Here is a 26,622-nt window from a genome sequence, read left to right on the forward strand (position 1 = left end):
CCTTGTAGTTAATTATTAAATTAAACATGTAGCTTTAAAGTGTCCATTTACTGTTGTGGACATTTTAAATGATGCTACGGGACACCGCGATAGTTGCTGTCAGTTGTACTGGATGCACCGTCCTTGGCATTTAAGCATTGCCAGTGCACATCCATCCATGCAGCTACGCAGACGGGCTTCCTTACGGCTAGATTTACTTGGTACCGGTGTGTAACGGAGCACGATAGCGGTGCTGAGAGGGATGGAAGCTGGATCCACCCCCTGGCTGCGGGGCCACGGGCGGCTGATATACTGCGTCCTCACTATCCTCCATCTTCAATCACACTCCGGCGTCGGTGGTGGTAAATCAGGCGAGGGTAAATCATATCTACCGAAAGTAAGGCACAACCAACAGAATAATAAGAGAGCAGTAAAAGAGGTGGTGAGCTTATTTGAATGGATTCAAATGGAACAACAACAGGTTTCGTTCAGCTCTGCAGGGGCCGGGTATGAGAAAGTTTAATCTTGCATTTTATCTTTTCCACTCAAAACAAGACCGAACAGAAACTGGGAAGGAGTTATACCTGTAATATTTCAAGTCTGAAAATCTGACATGATCTAAGACAGTCCCATTTGTCTCCGGACAGTTCCTAAATCTTATCTGATCTCAGCCGGTTTTCACTTGTTTCAACACTACGAGGTGTGAGGAGTCATTGCATAGGTAATTTACTTGTTTTTCTTTCCAGTCTTGAATCTTCACACCTTTGTTGATTGGGAAATGGGGTCAGAGTGTAAAAACAGGGGATTATTGAGGCAGAAGGCTTCAAAGTGAAGAGGGCAAATGACGGGTGAATTGAAGTGATGAATTACGACAGGATCAAAATAAAACCCTCCATGTTTCACCTTCTTCTCCGTTTCCTTTGTGTCCAGGTATCACTGGGAGCGACTACATTAACGCCAACTACATCGACGGCTACAGGAAGCAGAACGCCTACATCGCCACCCAGGGTCCTTTGCCCGAGACGTTCGGGGACTTCTGGAGGATGGTGTGGGAGCAGAGGGCGGCCACCGTGGTCATGATGACCAGGCTGGAGGAGAAGTCACGGGTGAGTCTGCTCCACCGGTTTCTGCAGAAGCACAGCGGCTCTGGGTTTCTTTTTTAAAGCTTCCCTCCAGTGACCTGACAAACCACTTTAAATGTGGTGTTTTTTAACTTAACCTCCAAATCAAATCACTGCTTCGTGAGACCCAGGTCCAGGAAGCAGACGCTGAAAATAGCCCAGTGTTCCACTGATTTCCCAGTCGCACGCCTGAATGTCACTGGTAGAGTGGACATTTGAATGGGGTTGGTGGAAACAGCAGAGTAGGCTGATGGAACAGAGTTAATTTAAGAGACGGGGTACCTGTGCACATCTGATAAGTTAGACCTTGTGTCCACTGGGACAGTCTTTATAGACTCGGCTTTGCTTTCTCGTCTTATTTGAAGCATGTTCTCCACAGTGCTCAGAGCTTAGCAACACGGAGCAAGCCAGAAGATCAAATTAAAATTTAAGCATCAGCGAGGCACAGCATCATCACAGCACCTGTGACCAAAGCGACTCTCTGCGTCCTACAGACCGTCTGTTGATGTGGTGTGGGAAGGAAAACCTGCCCAGAGAGCACATTGCATTTCAACAGGGAGCATCGTTAAGGTGTGATCACACTAGTCCACTTTTCTTTGTCCTTTCATTTTTTCGGGAGTCAGCCTCAATTTAGCTGGATGTGTATCTCTTGGAAATGGGCGCCTCATCAGGGTTTTCGGAGAAGGAAGTCAACAGCAGCACTTTAAACCCAGAAACTATCAGATTAAAAAACAGCAAATGTAGTCGAAATAATGGCGGCTCTCACTGTGATAATGGTGGATCAGTAGAAAGCACATTGTCTCTGTTAAGGAAAATCACTTAAGTGTTTGACAGTTGGATATCAGTCCCATTTGCCTCTAGCAGCTTCTCATCATGTAAACCTGCACCTGTCGTCCCTGTTTATCAAGGGTGCGCTGTTTCCTCCAAGAACAAAAAGGGCTTATCATAACATGGTGTGAATGCTTCCTCAGGATATATCTGTAGGGACTCACATGTTAAAAAACCAGCTCCGATGTGAATGTCAACTCGGACCTGTGTCAACATCAGGCCCGTTCACTCCAGGTGTCTCCACTCATTCCCCCTCTGTCCATCCCGTTCCAGTTGTTTACCTAGTCTCCGTCCCGACGTGCGCGTTCCCACTGCTGTCAAACGTGATCAGGATTAGCGGGCGGTAGAAGTTGAGTGTCAGCTCGAGCAGGAAATGGGAGAGGAAGCAGGAGAGCGGCGCGTCTCCCTCAGTCGCTGTCACATCTCGTCAGATGTCCGCCGGCTCGTCACACCCCGTATTGAGTGAATCTTTATTAAGCAGCGGGCTCGGAGGAGCTGGTGCTTTATTTTTTCAGCGGCCGATCGAAAATTAATCCACGGGGAGACAATGTTGAGCTTTTATTAGGAGAGATACTGAATTAAGAATGAACAGTCAAGTGCGTATGTGCCTTACATTTCAAACGCAGCCCCGCAGGCCGACCTGTAAACAGGTTTGATTCCGGGGAAGGCTGCAGGCAGGATTCTTGTGTGTGAGGTTGATGAAGTCGAGCTTGAACAGTGGAGGTGCGGCTATATCCTGGTCACATCTGTTCCGTGTGCACCGTGTTGTTTCTCAGATGTGAAACAGCGAGATGCTACCCTGGTGTGTCTGTCAACAACCGCCTGGTGCTTGAATCCACAGGAGGTTCCGCTCTGTGAGAGGCACACCAGCGCATGTATTAGTGTGAGAGGGAGCGTGGGGTTTGAATTGTGTTTTCTCCTCCTCTTATGTGTGTCATTGTGTTTATTAGAGGAGACACCATTTATCAGAGTGTGACGTACTGCAGCTAATACCTCTCTGCGTCTTTCTTTCTTTCTCTCCTCCCTCTCCTGCAGATCAAGTGTGACCAGTACTGGCCCAGTCGAGGCACAGAAACCTATGGTATGACCCAAGTCACCCTGCTGGACACGATAGAGCTGGCCACTTTCTGTGTCCGCACTTTCTCCTTGCACAAGGTGAGATGAGTTCACTCTCTGTCTCTCTCAGACACACACACACACACACACACACACACACACACACACACACACACACACACACACACAGGAAGGAGATACAGAGAATTATAAGGTGGATAGTGCTAAAGCATGTAAGCATGCATAAAATATTTGAATTTATTGCAAAGGTCGCATATTGAGATCGGGAGATGTAGAAAGTGAGATTTCTATATCTTGTGTGGTTATAAAGCAGCTCTATAAATGTGAAATAATCAAAGCACTGACTCCATGGAGAAATGCATATATTCAAAAGCTGCCCTAAAAGCAGCCTTCAGGACTTGTGTGACTTTGTGATTTCATGACTACACAGTTTGTGTCCCAAGCTCGTCCCACCTCAACCTGCCATCCAAGCCATCATCTATATATTTGTATATGTTTTGTCATTGTATGGTTCTGTGTGTATTTCCATTCTTGGCTCGAGCGATTGGACGTTGAGGTAGCGCAGAACAATTATTTGGTGTCAGGAAACCAACATATCATTCTACTTCCTACCCAAGAACCAGTGATCGGTGGTTAAAGCTTATTTGCTTCTAAAATATCTGAGCATTTTAATCAGATTTTGACCGACCCATTGCTGCTTTCACTGACCACAACCCTTTACCGTCACTACCAAGCAACAATAGTAGGAAAAAATCCATTAACCGTGAGTGCATCACTGTGAAAACACTCAGATCTTAAAGAGCTCAAAACACAAAGTTCTTGCGAGAGCCCGAGAGAGGAACTCAAGAGAGGTGCTCTAAAGCTGTACTGAGATTTTCTGATACTTAAAACCCGAAATATATTGCCATATTTTGTTAGAAATATCAAAACGTCAAATATAACAATGGAAATGTGGAAAATATATAGCCTGTAAAGTTGCATAACAATTCACAGTGTGCCCAGCGAACAGAGAGCCAACGAGTCACAGCTTATAAAGACACAGACATAAAGTTTAGCAACGAGATGATGGCATAAACAGCTGTTTTTCTATTAAATGTAAAAAACACATGCACTTACAAATATATCTCTTCGTCCCCATCGTCCTCCCCGGTCCATCCCTCACCTTGTTCAGCTCTGTCTCTCCTCAGTAGATCATCTGTTTATGTACGTCTGCCAAATTAGAGCACTTTGGTAAAGTGAGCAGAAGAGAAACTCAATATACATAATTGGCAGACTGCTCTTGTGTCTCTGTGCAGACACACACACACACACACACACACACACACACACACATATTCACTGAATATGCAGAGACAATACTAAGAAGAAGCATTTTGCACATGTATGCATGATCGCAGTCACATAACAAACATGCAAGTATAAAACCCAAACACATGTATAACCATACCTCGGTACACATGCATAAATATGATGTCACACAGAGATACACGCCAGCAGTGCATTTAAATACAGACAGGAAAAAAATGGACTTACCATCCCATTTACATGCAAACTCCTTCTCACTCCCAGTACCCCCCCCCCCCCCCCTCCTCATAGTCACTCAAACACAAAGTAGCAACATGAGCTGTCAAGTAACATTTCCAGGATTCCCCCTCTTAACCCGACAGTGTCACATGAGAGTCTTCTTCGTTGGTGTGTCAGCAGAACAGAGAACACCGTGTGTGAACCGTTGACACTGCAGATACCAAGATACCAGCAGCTATGGTCCCTTCTGAAGCCACCTGGTTGACATTCAGGGCCATTTGCATTCTGCAGCCCTCAGCCTCCATCAGAACCCAGCGATAGGATTCTGCTGCTGTCCATCCTCTCCCCCTCCTCCTCATAACTGCAGTCATCACTGTGATTTCTCCCTGAGCTGTTTTCACGTTATATCTCCGAGGTTGGATTTGTTTGAAGTGTAAACGGAGGCTGGCAGTAAACGCACAAACATACAAAACAGCACCGTGATACCCACACACAGTGCTGCAGAATTGTGTGTTTGCCGTGCAAAAAACATTTACATTTTAAGCTAAAACAACCGAGCACCAGTCATCCGTATACAGCCTTAACTGCAGAGAGATGGGATGTCCAAAAAGAAAAGAGATAAAAAAAACAAAGGAAATAAGAAGTAGGTCAGTTTGCTTTTAATTACCACACTCATTTATTCATTTATTCAGCAAGGAAAACAGTCCCTCTGTCAGGGAGGCAGAAGCACTGCATTGAAATGCAAACACTACCTCCATTACAGGAATCTTCCAAGAGGAGAGGACCGAATTATGCGAGGGAGCATTTTTTTTTTTTTTTCCTCCTTTCTTCTTACTTATCCTTCTCAAAAATCTTCCTCTGGATCCCGGCTTGCATCTTTGATGCGTTGAGAGTTGAGTTTGACGTGGGCGCTGACAGGGAGCTGTGTAATGGGGGCGTCTGCTGCGTGTATCTGCAGATGTTCTGAGCGGAAGGTACCGTGAGAGCGCCGAGATGAAAGCACCTGTGCTGTCCAGTGGAGAAACCATCATACCTGATTGTGTCTTACTGAGGCCACCTGATCGGCTGCGTGTGTGTTTCCCAGAGGAAAGTGACACTGCATGTACTGATGTTTCACCAAAAAATCTATTTTAAGAAGGCAGCTGACAAGTCCATAGCTTAAACATGCACAAAGAAAAACTCCCTAAATCCCTAACATGTTATTTATACAGAGTTGGGTAGTTTTTGTGTAACATACCTGCTGCTTCACCAGTTGAGTTAAATTTAGTGGCATATGACACATCTCCAAAGTCACAGAGCTGCGTGTCATCTCTGACGTCTTCTCTTTGTTTCTCTGCGACCGAGCTGCATGATTTAAAGGCTTTTTAAAAAATGCATATCCTTAAAAAACAGAAAAAAGAAACCGTGTTTAAAAGTGCTTTGTCTATTCCACAATCGAGTGTTTCATCCACTAAACAGAAGGTCAGTGGCTCGATCCCCGGCTCTTTCAGTCTCCATGGACTGAAAAGTTTTTGGACAAGGCACCGAACCACAGATTGTCTCTGACAGGTCTGCTGAATAATGGGTGACTTGCACTGTTAACAAAACATGGAAATGATATTGACCTATTTCTAAGGTAGAACGAAACCCATCGTCGTTTGGTAGTTCTCCACATTTACGGCAGATCTTTTTAGAAAGAATAGAACAGTTGTGGTGGAAAGTAGAAGGAATAAATTGAAACAGCAGCACCAGGACACTTCACTGAACTCGTTCAACCAGCCGGTCCAGACAACACCACCACGTCCAACCCACCTCCCTCCTTGTTTCTCAGAACGGCTCCAGTGAGAAGCGGGAGGTTCGTCAGTTCCAGTTCACGGCGTGGCCCGACCACGGCGTGCCGGAGTACCCCACCCCGTTCCTGGCCTTCCTCCGTAGAGTGAAGACCTGCAACCCGCCTGATGCCGGACCCATCATAGCCCACTGCAGGTGAATAGAATGAGTGTTGTGTCTTTTTTGTTGTTGTTGTTGTGCCAAAGTGCACGGGTTTACACTTTCATGCGAGTGTAGTTTTTAGCCTCGTGTCCATCTCCCTGAGTGTGTGGACACCGAATGGCAGAGCTCCCTTCTGTTTATCTGCTATTATACATTACATAACACAGATTATACAAACACACGCTCTCTTTCTTAGCCAGACCTCCATCTCTTTCTATTCTTCATTGGTCACATCATCGTTCTCTTAAAAGCACCACCCCCCCCCCATCCCCCCACCTTCTTTCTCTCCACCTCAGTCTCTTTTTCTTCTTCTCTCTCTTTGTAAAAACCCTCTCCTTAATCCCTTGCCATTTTCCCGGCTTCTCCCGTCTCTTGCTCTTTAACCCTTCCTCATTTTACAAGCGATATTTCTCAAATGGCTTATTCAAATTGAAACCTTCCTTTTCCGACGAGATAAGAAGAGCGGTGAGTCCGAGGCGCTCCACGATGAGAGCTGCAATTCGACATTCTGCCTCGCTCGCTCCCCGTCACTCTCCTGTTGTTTCTCTATCTGTTGTTCTCCCTGTGGTTTGTGTGTTTCCTCTCTAGGTATCACCGTGTCCCTCTGTTGTGCTCGCCTACTTAATTATTTAAGCCGTAATGCCACAACAAATTTACAAGCATTAGTGGACATACATAATCACCTCGTGCTTTAATATTTTAGCAGTGAGAACAACAGTAAATTATAATTAACTACAGCATTAATATGGCAAGAACTTAGTATTAGGTGAACAGATATTCAGAGCCACAGCACCGTGAAAGGATAAGTCCCTAGAAATAAGAGCAAGGGAGAAAAATAATTTCTATTTAACGGACCTCCTTAAAACCTCCATTTTCTCTTTCTCTTTCTTTCTTTTCCTTTCCATCTCCCTCTAGTGCGGGTGTGGGGCGGACGGGCTGCTTCATCGTCATCGATGCCATGCTGGAGCGCATCAAGCACGAGAAGACGGTGGACATCTACGGCCACGTGACGCTGATGCGGTCTCAGCGGAACTACATGGTGCAGACGGAGGACCAGTACAGCTTCATCCACGATGCACTGCTGGAGGCGGTGGCCTGCGGCAACACCGAGGTGGCTGCCCGGAGCCTCTACTCCTACATCCAGAAGCTGGCGCAGGTGGAGAGCGGCGAGCACGTCACCGGCATGGAGCTGGAGTTCAAGGTACAGGACATGCAGTCAATTTTGGGGGTTCTTCCATTTTGCATTTTGACAAGGACTGACATCAACCAGTGGGCACCCAGTAGAGCACACACCTCCACCAAGGCACACCAGTCCCATTAAGTTTAATCAGGCAGCAGCAAATAACAAACATTCACAGATGTCAGTGCCCTTAACATAACAGATTTTTTCATCGAGATCAATGAATTGTTCTCTGGGAAATAAATTCATTAAAAATCCTTTATCTGCTTCTTTCCACTTTGGATCCACTTCAAAATATAATTAAATCTTTCAAGGCCCATGCTCCGAGTTATGTGAAAAACAAAATTCACCTAGTTTTTATGTAATTCTCTTGACAAACTAACAAACCGACCAGTGAACAGACACATGTGAAGAGACCTTGGTGGAGCTAATTAAAACAGCTCAAAAACTGTGACTGGCAGCATTCAGATCAGATCAGAAATCGTAGACATATTAGATCAACGTTCCACTTGTTGGAATGAATCATTGAGAGTTTGGTCACCTTGACTTGAGCTGATATGAACCTTTTTAAATCCTTTTAATTCTTCCCCGAAGTTATTTTGGGTTCAAGTCAAATTTCTTTACTCTTCTCTTCATTATTATTTTAAATGAGGGTAATTTGTGCGATGGAGTATTTGATTTTTTAATTTTTATCATGCATTTACTTTCATTTTTAGATTTGAACAAAACTAATAAATCAGTCAATATAGACCATCAACTGTGGTTCAGGCAAGAAACTATAAAACCGAATGAGGAGACTGGGGAAGACACAAAATGGATGATAATGGGAGGTGGTTGGGGAAACTGGTAGAGTAATGTTTCAGCCTAGTGAGGAGGCAGTTCACAGAAAATCCTTACACCTCAGACAAACTGAATTTGTATTAAGGAGAGAGGCAGGTGGGGGCATCTCTCTCAGCTGGTTGCTGATACAGACGTAATGGAAACACTGAACAAACACAATGTAGAGTTCCGCATTTTCAGATAAAGACACTTCTCTGGAAGATGTAATACCTTTCAGCCCCAGGTAAGTAGAATATAGATTAAACCTGCCATCCATAGCTGGCAGCTATTTGTCAGTCTATATACGCTGCCGAGGTAATGGGATCTTACATGGACTCAAAAAGCAAATCCCCTTTATTTTCAAGCCTGGCTTCAATAATTAATTCACTCAGATACACACTACTTTGAATCAGTATTTTTTTTTTTGAGGAACTAGAGAATGGAAACATTAAAACCCTTCACTGCCTGGGCGCAATATTGTTTTTGGGGAATTTGGAAAGTGCCAAATCTAACAAAGTGGGTTTAATCCAGCATGAATCAGGCAAAGGGCTTCTGGCTGAAAGCAGCAGGGACCTGAGTCGAAGTTTGAGAAAAACAAGAGGGTTTATGTTTTCGAAGAGAAATTCATGACAAAGCAGAAGGGGAGGACACACGAGCAGCAACTGTGTTTACATGCATCTCCATTAAAGATCTCAAGATTCATCAAGTTATAAACTCACCTCAGTCTCAGCCGCTTCGCTATCTGCTGACCTTGAAGCGCACACACGCTCCCTCTCGAATCATCCGTCATGATCCCGTCGTCATTCATCAATGTACCCCCTCCCCCCCGCTGAGTAACAATAACAGTGCTGGGGGTTCTCAAGCTTTATTCTTTTTTTTTCCTACTCACCGGGGCACAATGGTGATGGGAATCTCCATCGCCATCCGTAACTGGGATAGTGCTGAGCCGGCATCAAGTGTCAAAGAGGAATTAATAACGTCCACGCGCTGCAGTCAGGATAGCGGGGAGAGGTGTCGGTGAAGAGGGGCGGGGGGGCGAAGTAATTAATACTTGATGATGACAAATGTAGGTGGATGGCAGGGCAAGCAGAGGGAGGAATGTTTGGCTAATGAACAAAGGGACGACTGTATGCTGCCTTGGCACAAAGGAGGTGATTGGACAGAATGCGGCGTCACGGGGACGGCGGTGAGGTTTTGTCCTCCTCAGGCCGGAGCCAGCCGTGTGCCGAGTTGTGCTGTGACTGGTGGGACTCACCGGAGTTCAGCGGGCAGATTGAAGCTTGTTGTGAAGCTGTCAGACTTTCTGGCATGTGCACCGCTAGCAAGAATATTAAGAGAAAGAATTATGTGCAGAAGACATTTGTTCACAGAAGCACAAAGTCCCCTGAAGCACACAGGGCAACGATCACAACACAAACAACAAAAAGAGAGAGTACTCGGATTCATGAAATAAAAGGAAAGGAATGAATTGGAGAGTCATGTTTCGAGAGCCAGTTGCAAAGAAGGACTAAAAGTCAGTTTTAGTTAGAAACGAGAAGTTTAAAAGGCATTGTATTATATTGTAGGCACATAGAATACACAATTTATACAGTTAAACATTATGTAACCCACAATGTACCGAGAAGATAATGTTTTCTTTTGAAACCATAAATAATTAAGTGCTATTACGTGTTGATGAAGGATGTTTATTTAATCATAAATTAATTATTAATCACAATTTGTTAATCAGGGTTGTAGTCAGGTCATATTAAGGTCAAATTAACACATCCTTGTGTGTTTCTTGTCACTGGACAACTCTTTATGAAAAGCCCTTGTTTCTGACTATGGCAACAAACACAATGATCCTCACTGTGGTGTTGACACTAATGTATGTAAGGAATCTCCAAGCTTAACAAATACACTGTGCTATAAATGAGAAGGAACTGGCAACCGACCAGAGGTACCCCAGGTGCCTCTCTGCCCCGTCGGATGACAGGTTGCCAGGTTTGGCTCAGGTCCCTGCACCCACTGTGGGGTTTGGTTTGGTGTAGCTGAAGGGGCTTCTTTAGCGCTGCCAGTCCACCTCAGATGGTTCCAGGGGCCTTTGTGAAACACAGATCAAAGCGAGGACAGGAGCGAGGGATGAAGGGAAGGGAGAGTGAGGAAGAGGAAGAGGAAGAGGAAGGACTTGACAAACGCCTAGTGGCCACTGAAGCCGTTTTTTCGGACATGAACGCTGGGTTCAGACTTTCAGAGTTTTCGTTGCACGCGTGATGAACGCAGCCGGAGAGGGTCGGACGTTTACACATAGAAGTTTTGCTGTGGAGAGTTTAGTGTTATTGTTTACATGACAATAACAACAGAACCGTCCCATATCGTCAAAAGCTCTCGAAACACCTCAAATATCGTGAGAGATATTTGTATTCGTCTAGTTCAGTGCCTGTCGCGTGTTAGAAATGGCATCAACACGCCCACTTGCTTACTGCTCCCTCGTTCACAGCTGGGCTCACTCAGACAAACAAACATTTTTACCATAGTGGGATGGAGAGAGAAGCAGTGGAGGTTAGCCTAAAGGGAAAAGGGAAAGTTGGCAAGTAAGACCATGTTTACACACAGAGGGCAAAGGAGAGACACTTTCACTTCGTGGTGTTTTGACAACCACGGAGAGACGAGAAGTTCAGGAAAAGGAATCTGCAGCTCGTCTCTCGTCGCTTACGATGCTGATCGTGTCCTCAGTGCATCACGCTTCTCTCTGCCTGAAAGGGCCCTAAATAATCTGAATGGGCTGTTTTCCATTTGGAGGCAAGCACTAACAAGCAACCATACACTCCCACACACACGCAACACACACACACTCACACACACACACACAAAGTCTTTGTTGAGACACTGAAGCCAGTTGTAAGACTTGCTGACCCACACACTCCCACTGAGGTCCTTTATGACGATGATGATGTAGCGGTACAGCTTTTCGTTTTGATTATGATGCTGTGTGCGTGTGTGTGCGCGTGTGTGTGTTTGTCTTTTTGAACATCTCTGTGTGAGTTTTATGCCCACACACTCCACTGCCATTATCAAAGGCACTGGTGACCCAGTTCTAGGCGAGTTTTCTGTTTGGTACAGTCTTGATCCAGAAACTTGTTAGTCTGTGTGAGTGAGTGTGTGTGTGTGTCTGTGTGTGTGTGGCATATTTGCCGTCATTGCTTGTGACCCTGCAGGACCCCACAAGTTGCGGGAGGGGAGAAAGTTTCTGGGTCGCTTCCTGATGAATATGTTCTTGATAAACAATGTCCCTTTGAAGTTTTGCCATCATCGGGGAAGCTGGGTGAAAGATCAGATTAGATTGGGTGTGCTTTATTACTTTCCGTCATTGATATTCTCCTCTCTTTATCTGCCCTGCACCTGTCCTTCCCTCCCCATCTCTCCTCCTTTTATCGTCCTCTCCTGCTCCCCCGTCCTCTCTTCTCTTTTCATGCCTCCTCTTCTCTACTTGTAACTACCGTGGCTTTTGCCAATTCATTCCCTGTCGCCCTCACCCACTGTTCTCTCTTTTCATTTTCTTGTCGTCCTCCTCCTCCTCCATACCTTTCATTTCACACCTTCTGTGTTTGGCCTCGTGTCTGTCCTTGCACTCCCTTCCTTCTTCTGCTGTCATCCGCTCATCCACTCTGTGTTTCTGTGTCCCCAGCGTTTGGCCAACTCCAAAGCCCACACGTCGCGCTTCATCAGTGCCAACCTCCCCTGCAACAAATTCAAGAATCGGCTGGTCAACATCATGCCCTACGAGACCACACGCGTCTGCCTGCAGCCAATCAGAGGCCTGGAAGGATCCGACTACATCAATTCCAGTTTCATCGATGGATACAGGTAGGAGGAGGGGTCACGGTGCGGGAAATTTGCACCTCAATTTCTTTAAACTTTTTGTTATCAGTGCGTTCACACAGTATAACATGGTGACAAGACAAGAAAGTTAAACAATCACTGAACACTGTGCCAGTTAAGGTTAGAAAGAAAGTTAAACTGATAAAGAACATGTTTTAAAAGAGAAAATCTCATTGTAGAATATGTTACATCATAGCCTGTAGAGAAGGTGCTGTGGGTGAGGGATATGGAAAGTAAATTTCAACAATTTCTCGGCGATCTTCATATTATCAGTAGAAATATTATTGCTCTCTCTTCACGATGTACGATATCAGCGAAATAGTCTCAGTGTTTAATGTGTTTTTTACTGTATTTGCAGGCAACAGAAAGCCTACATCGCCACACAGGGCCCTCTGGCCGAGACTACAGAAGACTTCTGGAGAATGCTCTGGGAGAACAACTCTACCATCGTAGTCATGTTGACCAAACTGAGAGAGATGGGACGGGTACGACTCCGACACACGTGCATTAGCGCTCAGCTGATTGTTATGTTATTTCTTGATCTGTATCAAAGGACACAAAACTGGAATACAATGAGTGAGTAAATTGATAGAACCTTGATTACAGCTGTTCTAATCTGTCCTTCTGCTCAAAACAGGAAAAGTGTCACCAATATTGGCCTGCTGAGCGCTCTGCCAGGTACCAGTACTTCGTAGTGGACCCCATGGCCGAGTACAACATGCCCCAGTACATCCTACGAGAGTTCAAGGTCACAGACGCCAGGGTAAGACTTACTGACAATCGTGTAGAAGACTGAGAGGCAATGAATCACCGAATTATTCTGCAATTTACACAATCGCACCAACAACCGGAGCTTCACACGGGAATGTGGAGAGATGAAGCAGGTTCATAAAAAATAAGAAAATATTTATATTTATATTCATATGTTCCAAACATAGATCTCAGATTGTAATTCACTTCTCATCATTAAATAGGTTTCCACTCAAAACAAGACATCATGGCAATTTGATGTTGAGAGAACCTTCATTCAAATAGTTTCTGTTTAAAACCTATATCTCCACACACACACACACACGTATAGAAATATGTACTTATACACAACCAGACACACTATCCACTGTGGGGAAATTTGTCATAAATGAGGTTTAAGCTGGTATACCGTGATCCACACAATACACATACACTGAAAAAACACACACACTCAAAAACACATGCCCACTTTCTGCCTCATCTCCATGCTGATTTACTCGTCTCAGCACCAACATACACACCCATGCTCACATAGACACACGCTCAGTGTTTGTGCATTTCTATATATTTTCTATAACACACAAGGATACAGACACACATATATGAACAAACGCTTGTGTACGTTTGTTCAAAGGCCCAATGAATACACACATGCATGGGTCATGACCATCACGTGTATTCTTAACAGGGACTTAATCCTCAAAGTGAACGATGGCAGTAGAGTTGAAGAAACGATATTAAACCATTCACATGAAATGAAAAGGTTGTGTGTTTGAAGTGGGAAAGTGTGAGTAAGGTGCATATACACACATATACACAACTGTATGTGAATGCATGTGTACAGATTTCTAGGTTTTTAACCCCATTTTACTGGTTGTGTATGCACGTTGCAGCGTGTGTGTGTGTGTAAGCTGGTTTTAACCCCACGTATCATACATTAGACGCATGTAGACGTGTTTGTGAGTGTGTGTGTGTATGTGTGTGCACGTCGCATGCCTCTGCACAGTAATAGCACAGACTCCACGCCTCAGCACTCACATCTAGAGAGCCAGTCACGTATTTAATCACACAATTTGACACGCAGCGTGGGCCCTCAGGTTGTGTGTTAAATTCTCCTCCTCTCTTTTTTTTCCTTTTTTCCCCACCTCTCTTTCTTTGGCGTGCCTGGTTTATTGTGTTGTTGTCTTTGCCCCTTTTTCATTTTTAATCCCCCTGCTGAGGCACAATGTTTTTTTTGCGACGGAAAACAAAGGCGGCGGAAGAAAGAAAAACATGCACCGCGTCATAAAACAGCTGAAGAGACATGACGTGTTGCACAATAAGAGCCGGCACCTGCAGCATCCAAATCACTGTGTTTGTCGAGTAAAATAAAAAGAGCCAAAAAAAAAGGCCTCTCCGTGGCAGTGATGTGGAAACGTAGCCACAGATAAGACGGCGGCGCTATGCGTTCTTCCACACAGGAGATCAGGTTCAGAGCTCCAGGATTCAATAGACAGATTATCTATATAATATTTACTCTACATTCAGCCTTCAGTCACCATCTGAGTTGAGCCTGCTAGCAGCGGAGAGGGGGGGGGGTGCTTAGCTCATGGCAAAAACCAGCGTGAATGAATGAATAAGGAGCGCAGCCCCCATGCCAAACCAGCCATCATCCATGATACATGCACACCCCGGGGTGCTTGTTTACACCAACGCGTTCACTGCTGCTCGGCTCGGGATGATAATGCTGATGTCATGTTTGGCACAGAAGGGGAGAATGCCGAGGAAGTCCATTTTTTTTTGTTTTAAGAGGTCGTTTTATAGACGTTTTACCCTCTTTTTCTTTTTTTTATGGTCACCGCCAAATTAATAGAGCGCTGGCCTTTGGTTAAGTAAGCACCGATGATCCGATGTGTGTGAGTTCTGCAGCTGAAGCAGCCGGTGAGAGCAGTCAGTAATCATCAGCCGCATGAATGATGATGAATTCTTCAATGAAATCAGAAGAATCTATATCGACATCGAACATCAAACATTTCCTGACCTGGACACTATTAGGAACGGTGAGACCCTCACACAACCAGGCCTCCTAAGGCTGCAGCCGTTTATAAACTCTGCCTGACCCGGTTCAGACTCGGTATCAACATGCTCCCTGAGTGATCCTGTCACAACCGCTCAGAGGCAACCGAATGTCTCCCGAACGCGTGGTGAGATCCAATCACTCAAATCATGACGCTGCCGTGTGAACGCTAATCCGTCCCGGGCCACATGGGAAGGACCATCAGCTGATGTGTCCGACCTGCTGGAGTTTAAATGTATTGTTATGCCTCTCTCTCTGTCCGTATAGAGATTTGTCTGTAGCCACTGATGCAACACCGACGCATGATGATTCATCCTTTCCTGAAATCAGTCAAATCCTTGTGCGTAGTTCGTCCGGTCCCTCCTGACGCTGCTCGCTCTCTTTCTGTCTCTATCGGTGTGTCTCGCCCACATCAACACACACACACACACATCGTCATCGCACACATCTGTAAACTGAAAACAGCATCATTAGTTTTTTGCGTAGACAAAACGACAAACGAGATTCTGTACACACAGTGAGATCTGATCGTAAGTGGTCGCAGGAGACACATTCAGGACGTCGCTGTCCACTTGTGATCGGATCTCTCAGGACAAATGTCCATGCCAAGTCTGAGCTGGGCCACTGTCTGTCTATCAGTTGACTGGCTCTGTCCGTATTCATTTCTTGTTTTTCATCTTTATCGAGCTACTTGCTACTCACAAGTTACTCTGCAACTTGAGCGTTGATTGAATTGTGCCTGTGAAGAAACGGGAAGCGAAGGTGTGAGAAGGACACAACACGTCTGATCTGAAGTCTGCCAGACGCAGTGATGTGACAGTGAACCGGAGCAATGAAAACCTGTTTGGTGTGATTACCACAGCTTGTCTCCAAATGCAGAAATGTCCCTCGCTGCTCACGCTCCAGAGGAATGTGTCGTCTCCGAGACAACTTGTACACACGTTGTTCCCGAGGACACGAGAATCGACTGTGTGCTCTCAGTCTCCCTCAAACTGAAGCAGATCACTTCTCCTGGTGTGGTGCCGCCCGATTGTCATGATGTAAATCGCACGTTTTTTGTGTTTGCATTGGAGGCAAGTTCACTTATCTCCACACTTAAAGCTCCCGCCCTCTAGAACAAGATTATAAGAATCGATACAACATTAAATTCCTACTGACATTTTGTGCAGCAGGCATGTCTGTGTGTGAGTTTTTTTTTTCTTTTCCATTTTCATCGTCCCATCCCACCTCCTGCTCCGCCGGTCCTCCGTCCTCTCGGCTCTGCTCATCCATCAGGTCGCTCTATCGATCCCATCTCAGGATTATCCTATTCAACAGGGTGTCTGGGAGAAGACGTTTGTCCAGGCAGATACACTATTGATTAGCTTTGAGTAGGACCTACTCATGCCACACACAAAAATGACAGGGGAGAAAATAGAGACAATTGGGTGGGCGGTGTAGAGAAAAAGACACACTGTCCCTCTGTGGTGTTGGTCGCTGAGCAGGAAAAGCGCTCGTAGATGACGTTTCATTGTCAAAGAAGATTTTATAATTGTTTATTGCCTCAAAGATCATAAATTTGTGTTACTTATTTTGCAGTACATAAAACACCTATTCTTGTGTAGTCATGGTCAAGGTCACCGTGGCCTCACAAAACAAGTTTTTGGCTTCTTGAACACATCTCAAGTTTGCCTTTAAGGATTTTCTTTCAGTGGTCAAAGGTCACGGTAAAAAATATGTTTGCATACACACGCAGGGTAACTGAGTTCCTTAACCAGCAGCTTGCTTCTTTATGAGCTGAACAATCCCCATCATCTGTTCTCACCGTCCTTCCTCTGTGTTTGCAGGACGGCCAGTCCAGGACAGTAAGGCAGTTCCAGTTTACCGATTGGCCAGAGCAAGGCGTCCCCAAATCCGGGGAGGGCTTCATCGATTTCATTGGCCAGGTTCATAAAACGAAGGAGCAGTTTGGACAGGATGGACCAATCTCCGTCCACTGCAGGTGAGTCCTCTCAATGTCATGTGTCGCCTTTGTCTCTTCATTGCGTTGTCATGAATATTCAAGGTTCCAGATGCGCTTTTTTCTTTTAAATTGGTTTCGTGATAAACACTTTCATGAAGAGAGGGACGTGATTTGCTGCATCCCCAGGAAACGCAGCTTGTTTCACCTCCAGCTGCTCAGCCAAGACACACATTCTACCTGGAGAGAGATGTAGAAGGCCTTAGGTATCAACACGAGGCTAAATCACTCCTTAAGGTGCTTTTTGTTTTGCAGCACAGCACCTCCTGTGGTGCAGCTCCAACAGCATCATCAGATATGATCCCTCCTCTCCTCGTTGCCTCTGCAGCTCTCTGCCCCTGCACCTCCACAGGCCCCTCTCCTCCATAATTGATAAATCTGAGATGGGGCTTGGCATTTGCAAAGAGGAGGAGCACGAACTGATCCAGCCATTCTTTTTTGTTTTTTATGATTGCTCTGTGATGCATTTTGATCACCTCGGGTGTAGCCTCCAAGGTGACCTTCATCATTAACTCCACATGCTGGAGGTAGAAACTGATATTTGCAAGTGGGAGACACCAAGACCTCCCATTATTCTTTAATCACTGACAGATCAAGACCGGGATCCATTAGAATGAGTTGTTACCTTTTGAGGCCAGACATCGGACCATTTGTATGGTCCTGTTTTTTTCTGCACTGCAAGACGAAGAAAGAATAGAAGAAATGTTTTAAAGTTTATTTTACAAATGATATTAACCTATATGTGAGTTGTATGGTTGTAGAGAAAAGCTCTCAGGACACCTCGTTCTCCTTGTGTCAGTGTTAACAAACACTGTGAACACAGAATCATTTCCTTACCGCCTCACAAACATGTTTTACTTCTGGAAAAAAGGAGGTGTCACTTTCCCCCCCAGCTCTGTCGCACAGGCGCCATGACATCATCAAACATAACATCACCTCCCCTGTATTAAAAAGCAATGATGTCACCGGCCATCAAATGGCCCTCTGGGAGTTTTAAGACGTGTCAGGGAAGCTCTAATAAGACTGAGTTATTCCTCCTTTCTATGGGGCCATTATCGGAGGGGAGCCTTCTTAAAGTCAAAGGACTGGTTATTGCAGGAGGAATCGCTCGTCTCTCGCCTGGCATCACCAGACCAATTGGCATTTGCGAATGGGTCTAGAACTCGGCTCATTATCGATTCCAGAGGGGCAACTTCGATGGTTGCAAACCAAAATAACTTGGTCTGGAGCTGCATACATCTACGATCAAACAGAGCGATGGGACGTGTGACGCATCGACCAATGCTGGTGCACTTGTTTCTTTGTCTTTACGAGAAAACCTTCCCCCCCCCCTCATCAGCAGGAACCATTCTGGTTGTCAGTCAAAATGCTTTTAGATAAATGGTCTCGATTGGCTCGACCTCTCTCAGGATGGATGGTCTGGTTTCCAGGATAATAAAGGAAAAGGCCCAGAGCCAAGAAATCAAATAACCTTCATTCAGCACGAGTGGACTTTGTTGGAGTTTTAGCTTAATTGTCGTTGTGTTAACACAGAACTCTTTCACATTTAGGTGTTTTTAGGGTTCTTCAATTGGAAAGTTGTTTTTTTGACGTTTTTTATCACATGATTTTTTCCCAAGTCAGTTCCGCTCTCTCTCTCGAAGCAGATATCAAACCACCTCCTGCTCCTCCTGCTCCTCCTCCACTTCCTCCCACCATCCTCCTTCAGGCTTTGTCGTCTCTGAGTTGAGAGCTTATGTCTCCCTTTTCTCTTGCTCCATCGTCTTCTGTCACCGGCCTCTCCCGTCTGTCATCCATCTGTCTATTTCTTAATCCTATCTCTCTCTCGTTCCCTCACTGCCGCTCTCTCTGCCTCCCCAGCTATTCATCCATTCATCCTCCCAGCCCTCCTTTCTTCCACTCCCGACCTCTTTTCTTCCCCCTTGCTTCTCCCTCTCCACCTCAGCCACTATCTAATAGACCCACATGCTTTTTGTCATTAATTGCCTGATTACTTCCTGTGAAAGGGGACACCAAATCCTCTCAGTCGGCAGCGGCCCGGCAAGCCTGCAGACTTGGAGAGTCTATCTTCCTGGAGAGAAAGAGAGAGAGAGAGTGAAAGAGAGAGGGAGGAGGAGAAAGAAAGTAAGAGAGAGAGAGAGAGAAGGGAGCTGTGAGGGAGTTTAAGTGACAAGCTGTGACCGACTCTCAGGAAGAGGCTTTGGGTGGGCTGAGAGATACTGCTGCGTGCGGGGAGTTGGTAGCGGGTGGTTGCATGAGGGTGTATGTGTGTCCGGGTTGGTTGTTCTGTATGTTCGGCACGATAAGACTCAGTTAGATATCATTTTAATTTATTATCAAATCATATAAGTCATCTATTGTCCCATGTCAGGCTTCTGTGTTCTTTCCTACACACACAAACACACACACACACGCACACAGAGAGCAGCCATCACTTCCACTCCTCTTTCAACCGCACAGCATCAGAGGCTGGAAGAAGCCCAAATAAATCTGTTGTCATATCAATTATTGTTCCATCGGTGAAGTGGAAATCATTTCACAGCAAAGCAGCTTAGAGAGGCAGCTCTCAAGTATTTCAGGATCAGAGTTAAGACTCAGTCTGTATTTCTGGAAAGCGGCAGTGGCAGCAGGCTGAGTTTTTTTTTTTTTTCTCTTCCCTTACACATGGGAGGAGGGGGGGGGGGGGGGGGGGGGGCTCAATGAGACAAAATGTTTGCTCAGTTGTTTGTGTGCACGATGCGTCTGTGCGTCCTTGAGGGATCGCTTTGTGTTAGACCAGAATACAGGCGCTCAGTAAAAAAAGTGGAATCACAGAGTCGCATCCTGGCCATTGTTGTGTCGGCCTTCGACAGGATCTTTGGCTTTCAACGAGCACACAGCTGCCATTGTGCAAGGTTTTTATGACAAAGTCCAGACTCCTATTTTTCAGTTCTTTGTAAATCTAAAGTACACCATTGGACGACAAAGTGCATACATGATGGTGGACTAGAGGACCTCAACGAGCAATAGAAAGAAAAGTCCCCTAGACAACGAAGAGCCATCGTCCCTGTGTCAAAGCAACGTGATCATTAGCCTTACTCATTGATGTTCTGATCATGTGTTTGCAGTGCTGGCGTGGGCCGGACTGGAGTCTTCATCACCCTCAGCATCGTGCTGGAGAGGATGCGCTACGAAGGCGTGGTCGATATCTTCCAGACAGTGAAGATGCTCCGGACACAGAGGCCGGCCATGGTCCAGACTGAGGTCAGAGGTCACACAGACTCACAAACAGGGCTCTCAGCAGGCGCACACCTCCGCCAAGGCTGATTTGCCGATTTGCCATATTGCATATTGAGATCAGACACATGTAGAGAGAAAACCTTAAAAGCAAGCTACGTATCCATTTTCTGATGCAGTGGAAGTATATGAAGAATATTTGTCAATGTAAATGAACTGAATAAATATATAAATATTTATTTTTGATTCACAACATCCAAATCATTATCATTTCACACATGCCTGGTTGTTTTCCATAAAGATCTCAGCATTGTTTCTTGAAAAATTCACACAAAATATATAATATTACAAAGTAACGCACAGCGTAGTTTACCAGCTCTCACATCTTAATTATTAGTTTTTTATAATTATCTGAGGTTGACTCATTCCTGATGTGTTATTTCGTCTGTTTCCCCCCCCACACAGGATGAGTACCAATTCTGCTACCACGCAGCTCTGGAGTACTTAGGAAGCTTTGATCACTATGCAACGTAAAAAAGCCATCTCTCCCACCCCCCAACCCCCAGAATCCTGTCGCCCCTCCCCCCCACCCCACCCCACAACAGTCTCCTGAGCCATAGAAACTTTGAAATTAAACGACGACCTGCAGACCGCAGCCGGTTCAGACACGCCAAACAGGAATCCCATGTAGATGACGCCCAACCATTCGATTTTAAATTCCGACCCGATTTAACAGACTCTTCTCGAGGAAGCGAGGAAACACTTGCCCATCATCAGGAGAGGAGGATCCTCGTCAGGAGAGGAGAACGGACGCTGTGGCTCAAGATGGTGGGGCGGGAATCGATCAAAGTGTCAGACTGCTTACCTTACCTCAAGTGTTTCAATGGGGAGGACATTGTAAACATTCGTGGACTCTTTCTCTTCTCAAAAATATCTCCGTGATACAACGGCAACAAGCTACAGGTGATGAGGGAGAAGGCAACAGCGCGAGGCAGATGGATGTAGCCGAGACGGGGGGGCTTTCTTGTTTTTTTTAAATATGACTGGGTGGAAAAGGGGTTTCTATCAACACATGTTGCGAGTGGTGTCCAGAGAAATGACCAAAATCCAGGTTTGCCCGTGTGAACACGAATGGTTCTCCCCCCCGAACTCTGGTCACACAAACAAGAGGGGACGAAACAAAACATCGAGAAGACGTAATAGAGCACGGGAACGCCCCCATGAGATCTTCAGTTAAACACTGCTCCACCGATGATCTGAGTAACACTCAACGGTCACGTACACATCACGTGACGGCCTGTTCTCGAGGAGCCGGTGTTAGTAGCTGCTGGTGAGAAAGCGGCAACACACACACAGTATCTTACGCTCAGTTAGTTTCTTGAATTGTGAACTCGTGCAAAATCAGTATCTTAAGCCGGGTGGAGGCCTCAGTGACGTTCTACCACAATGTATTTACGGTGAAAAGGTGCCCCAGGAGAAATCCGGGGGGGGGGGGGGGGGGACGGACGACACCTTGCCTTTGCAGGAAGCTGCGGCCCGAGCTGGGAGAAATGGCCGCCGTGTCCCATGATCTTTTACAATCACTCCCTCTCTTTGGAACCATTGCATCATCGTCGTGGCCGAGAGATAAATCCGGAACGAACGGAACTCCCGAACCAGGATTGCAGAAAAGGGGCGGGGCTTTCTCTGTGTACAGTGACCAATGCTCATCATCGTTTGGAACTTTCTTTTGTTGGTTTTGTCTTTTAAAGGAATTTCTCTTTTTATTTTGTATCTTGTTTTTTTTTCTGTCAAACCAAACATGCTGCTTATCTTGTGTATGCTGTACGTGTGACTCTTGAGGGAGAGGAAAGTGACAAACATAAAAAAAAACAAGACGCCAGCTCTGCTCACCGCTCGCTCCCCGGGGCGGAGCGCATCCACTCGACATCCTGGTTCCACCGGACTTCTCCAGACCTCCTTCTGTTCCCAGCCTCCTCTATAATCATGTATTTCATTGTGTCAGACTCTCGAGAGCGGCGGAGGCCTGTTGCAGTTGCAAAGCTTTACGTTCATGTGATTGAAGAATTGGCCTTTTAGTTCCACTGTATGTGTTTGGTGACAGTTGGATAAACAAAAGTAGACGCTTTGCTTTTCTTTATTTTCTTTCGTCCTCGTTTTATAGACGATGTCTCTGTGGGGGACGCGGATCTCAACGGCCATGATGTGATAATGAAATTCTTTGGTACTAAAAACTTTACTTGCACATCCCGAAGGAAAAACAGAAAAACGAGAAGAAGCTTGAAACAAAATACCCCCCCAAAAAAACAACTGCAGGTTGACACACTAATGTCGATGCCTGTTAGTTTAAAAGAAGATCGAGCTTTTGAAATAACCAGGTTTTCATTTTGAGATCAGCGCTTTGGTGCGGACGAAGGTTTCCGGTGGTTGTGCACAAAGAGCAAAGGACAGAACTGTGTGTAACCTTTTCTTATTTCCAAAAAAGCCTTATTGTTATTGTAACATTATGGAACATTAATGTTGTATTATGACAACTTATTTTACATTACATAGTTGACTTTTTCTTTTCTTTTTCTTTTCTTTGGTTTAGTTTTTTAACAGAGATGTTGTATCACATTTTTTTGAATTAGCCGGAGAGGACGAGATGCTTATTTGTTCATATTACGTTAAAAGACATTCTATTTTTTCACTGTAGAAACATATAACATGTCAGTGTGCGTAAGTGTGCATATATGAATGTATTTCTATATACATTCATAAATGCACACTCACACACATATATATTTAAAAGCAGAATATAAAAATATATCCAGACACTTAGTATGAATTCAATTTTTCTCCTCATCATCTTTTTTTTTATACAAGCCAGTGCTCATGTTTCATGGTATAATGGGTTTTTTATTATTTTATTTTGTTTGTAAACTCATTTTATTTCTATTCTAAGACCTTGTGTGTTTCTTTAGAGGAAGCAGAGGGTTGATTAGAACCGACTCCTCTGCCTCCGCTCACCAATGTTTAACCTCCGCCCTCCGGGTGGATTCTGTGCCGATGAGGAGACGCCATTTTTAAACCTTGCTGAGGTTCTTTATTTTCATTAACTTGTAGGCATTAGTATTCTTTAGATTTTTCTTATTTTATTTCTGAGCAACTGTTGATCAACTGGTCTATAAAATATCTAATCAAAAATTTCATAACTGACCTTTTTGACTGTCGTGTACAGACTACGACCCTCAGAGCTTTCAAGGAAGAATCTAAAGATCTTTCTCTTTTTGCTTTAACGTTTATTATTTTCCGACATAACGTGGTCATTCATTTTGTTAGATAAACACCTATGATCTAGAATATACCTGTAAATAAACAAATATATAGATTATATGTATTTGTATCATTTGACCCAGAAGATCTCAAACTTTAAATGGGCCAAGAACTTCAAGGATGTTGAGGTTCTGCTCATATCTGACTTCCTGGTGTTTGTAAAGCCTGTTTTCTCTCCTCCTTTCTCCAGCCCTGCTCCCAATAGTCTTTAATTACCTCTCCCTTTAATTGCTTCAACATCAGCTATAAGTTCACCTGTTAAACTGGGAAACTTCCCTCGCCTCAGTGAGGGCAGGAAATCAGCTTCAGTGATCTGCTGAGAGGTTCGTCCACTCCATCTTCTGACCGCTTGAATTGTTAATAAAATGTAAATTCAAGGGTCGGTTGCATTTCTCATTTGTAAAGTGGAAGAGGACTTTTTTTTTGCCCTGGCATTAGCTTGAGTAAAACCTCTCTGCAACCAGAGGGCTCCAAAAACTCTCAAAACGGATTGTGTCTATATAATGACACCTCCAAAGTCCTAAGTCCTACAAAAACAGGCGTAGACTCTTAATTCCTCCACTGCTGTGAGAAGCAGTAGCACCCAAGGGTGTTTCTCATTCCTTCAGTTTCCCACAAACCCCCTCACAAAGATTCCCAGCTGCCCAAACTACAGAGTATGAGACGGATTTAACCACGGATACACGATTGGCTGGTGGAAGAGCGCAGCTCAGCTAAAGGCCAGTCAGTTTCAGTTGTATAGAATCATCTGTGCTTTTTCTTTTTCCGTTCCACCATATTTCGTTATGGGATGCAGAAAGAAATCGGGGCTCAAGTGAAACAGAAGCAGTGCGGTGCAACCAACGGAAGCCCAAGACAACCAAAAAAAAACACTTGCTGCAAATCGTCATTTTCAGCGAATCATTTCTGAACAGTGGGAAACTTCATACGTTTCACAACGAACTAAAAATCTAAAACCAACTGAGGACTTCTGGAACCCACTTCTGAAAAGACTGGTTAAAAAAGGGGGGGGGAGTCGTTGGCACTTCAAAACCCGAGGGAAGTCTTTGGAAGCTTGTGCAATGTGTAAACAATTCTGACTTCATGTAAAGATGCTAGACTTTTGAAAACAGTTTTCCTGGATTACGTCGCCAAATATTTGGGCGTGGGGGGGGGGGACTAACAAACAGAAAAACATCACTAACAAAAAAAAAAAAAAAAATGACTTCAAAAAGAGTAGAACATAAACAGAACAAACCGGCGACAGGAAAAAAAAGAACCGGCAAAAATTGTCTTTCCTTTGTATGAAGGCCAAGTGCTATCACTTTCAAACTGTTAATTCTAACTGAAACAATAATTGGTTTAAAGCCACTGTGTATGTAGATATGTTGACTTTGTATTAAAGAAATGTTGTCTGAAAATCCTTCGGCGTGTGATTTCTTTTTTATTTAATTGTGACGTCGTGATTCCGCTGGTGTTCAATATGCAAATGGAGAGGTCCGTTGCTGCAAGACTTGAATTGTGCCACGTCTGTGCTGCGCGAGGACAAGTGGTCTGTTCCTTTTGTCCAGAGACGTCTTGTTTACCTTCCTCCTACAGTTAACCACCAGCCCTCCTCACTAACACCTCATGTGTCCTTGATCCCCCTCATCACGCTGGATAAATGCCACCCACGCAGGTGTCGGAGAGGGAAACCTTCACCTGGTGGTTTTTTACTCTCTCTCTCTCTTTACAATGTCTGCAAATGAAACGTGTGCTGCAGCAAAAACCTTCTGTGTTTGCCTCTCGCTTGCCTTAGAATGACAGCCTGCAAATTACAGTGTAATTATTGCTCCCAAGACTAAACATGTGAGCACGGGGGCGGAAGACAACAGGGTGGGGAATAATTAACTTGCATTTGAGGAAATCCAGCAAATATAATGGCTGTTGTAGTTGAGGAGTTTACCGGGCACGCCCCAAACCGGGGAGGGGGGGGGGACCCCCGGGGTGGACCCAGAATTCACTGCAGGGATTAAATGTGTTAGCTGGCCTGGGAACCCCTTCGGGATCCCCCATGGAGGAGCTCGGAAGTGTGGCCAGGGGACGTGTGGGGGGACTGTGCTTGTGTGGTTACCTCGGAAGACAATCCATGGATGTAGTAGTCACTGCAATCAAGACAAAGTATTGAAGATTGTGTAAGAAAACGTCATTATTAAAGTCAAAGAAGCACGCGTACTTAAAGTTCACGCATTACCTCCGCATCAATCATAAAAGGGGCTGAGGAACCTACTCTTGGTGTAATGACCCATTCCAATGACCTCAAGTGCTCAGAACCTGGGAATCCTGCAGAAGATCCCGAGTGGAGCTCCTCGCCACCGGAAGCAGCTCGTCCATGGAGGACCCTCGTTCATTAAAGGGCGAAACACAAAAGAACGACGCTCCCGTTTCAAGGGTGACGTTCCTAATTGTCCCCGCACAGATCCGTGCTCTCAGTCCATTCTTTCCTTAATAGTGCCGAGCTAGCCGAGCGAGTGCGAGGGGCATAGGCGGGGGAAGTGAATTAGGGCGGCGATTATGCAGTGATTCAGACAGCAGTTCATTAGGACCCAGCTAAGCAAGCAATCAACGAATCGATGTGACAGTGGACCCGAAAGCCACAGAAATTTGTAATAAATGGCAAAGCGATAAATTGGATTATCCACAGCCCCGTGGCCAAGCTCTTTCTGTCGCAAATGACAAATCAATCCTACATCGGGCCACGACACAAAAAAAAAGGAACCGGGAAGACGGGGCCCTGGCGTGGGGGGGTGGGATCCGTCTCAGATGTGCTGCGTTAAGGTTGTGGTTTTCCAGAGGTCATTTCTGTAAGATATCCAGGGCTCTGAAATATTCATGGCAGACCATTAGGTGTTTATGACCATCTTTTATAATAAGAGATTTATCGACATTTGAACTTCAGCCAGGAGAG

The 26,622-nt window shown here is 45.1% G+C and overlaps 1 protein-coding gene across 5 annotated transcripts in view; it reads left to right on the forward strand.

Annotated features, from left to right (window-relative positions):
• Positions 1 to 25,096, forward strand: part of ptprsa (protein tyrosine phosphatase receptor type Sa) — a 215,371-nt gene extending 190,275 nt beyond the window's left edge. For all 5 annotated transcript variants that reach the window (XM_062395296.1, XM_062395299.1, XM_062395298.1 and 2 more), the window contains 10 exons: positions 910 to 1,085; positions 2,964 to 3,083; positions 6,340 to 6,494; positions 7,416 to 7,701; positions 12,167 to 12,345; positions 12,719 to 12,845; positions 12,998 to 13,123; positions 16,993 to 17,147; positions 20,273 to 20,408; positions 20,847 to 25,096. In XM_062395296.1, coding sequence (XP_062251280.1) covers positions 910 to 1,085; positions 2,964 to 3,083; positions 6,340 to 6,494; positions 7,416 to 7,701; positions 12,167 to 12,345; positions 12,719 to 12,845; positions 12,998 to 13,123; positions 16,993 to 17,147; positions 20,273 to 20,408; positions 20,847 to 20,915 — 1,529 coding nt within the window. In that variant the 3' untranslated portion in view covers positions 20,916 to 25,096. The remainder of the gene's footprint in view (positions 1 to 909; positions 1,086 to 2,963; positions 3,084 to 6,339; positions 6,495 to 7,415; positions 7,702 to 12,166; positions 12,346 to 12,718; positions 12,846 to 12,997; positions 13,124 to 16,992; positions 17,148 to 20,272; positions 20,409 to 20,846) is intronic.
• Positions 25,097 to 26,622: the final 1,526 nt, after the last annotated feature.

The sequence above is a fragment of the Platichthys flesus genome, chromosome 9 (assembly GCF_949316205.1).
Source record: "Platichthys flesus chromosome 9, fPlaFle2.1, whole genome shotgun sequence".
Lineage (NCBI taxonomy): Eukaryota > Metazoa > Chordata > Actinopteri > Pleuronectiformes > Pleuronectidae > Platichthys > Platichthys flesus.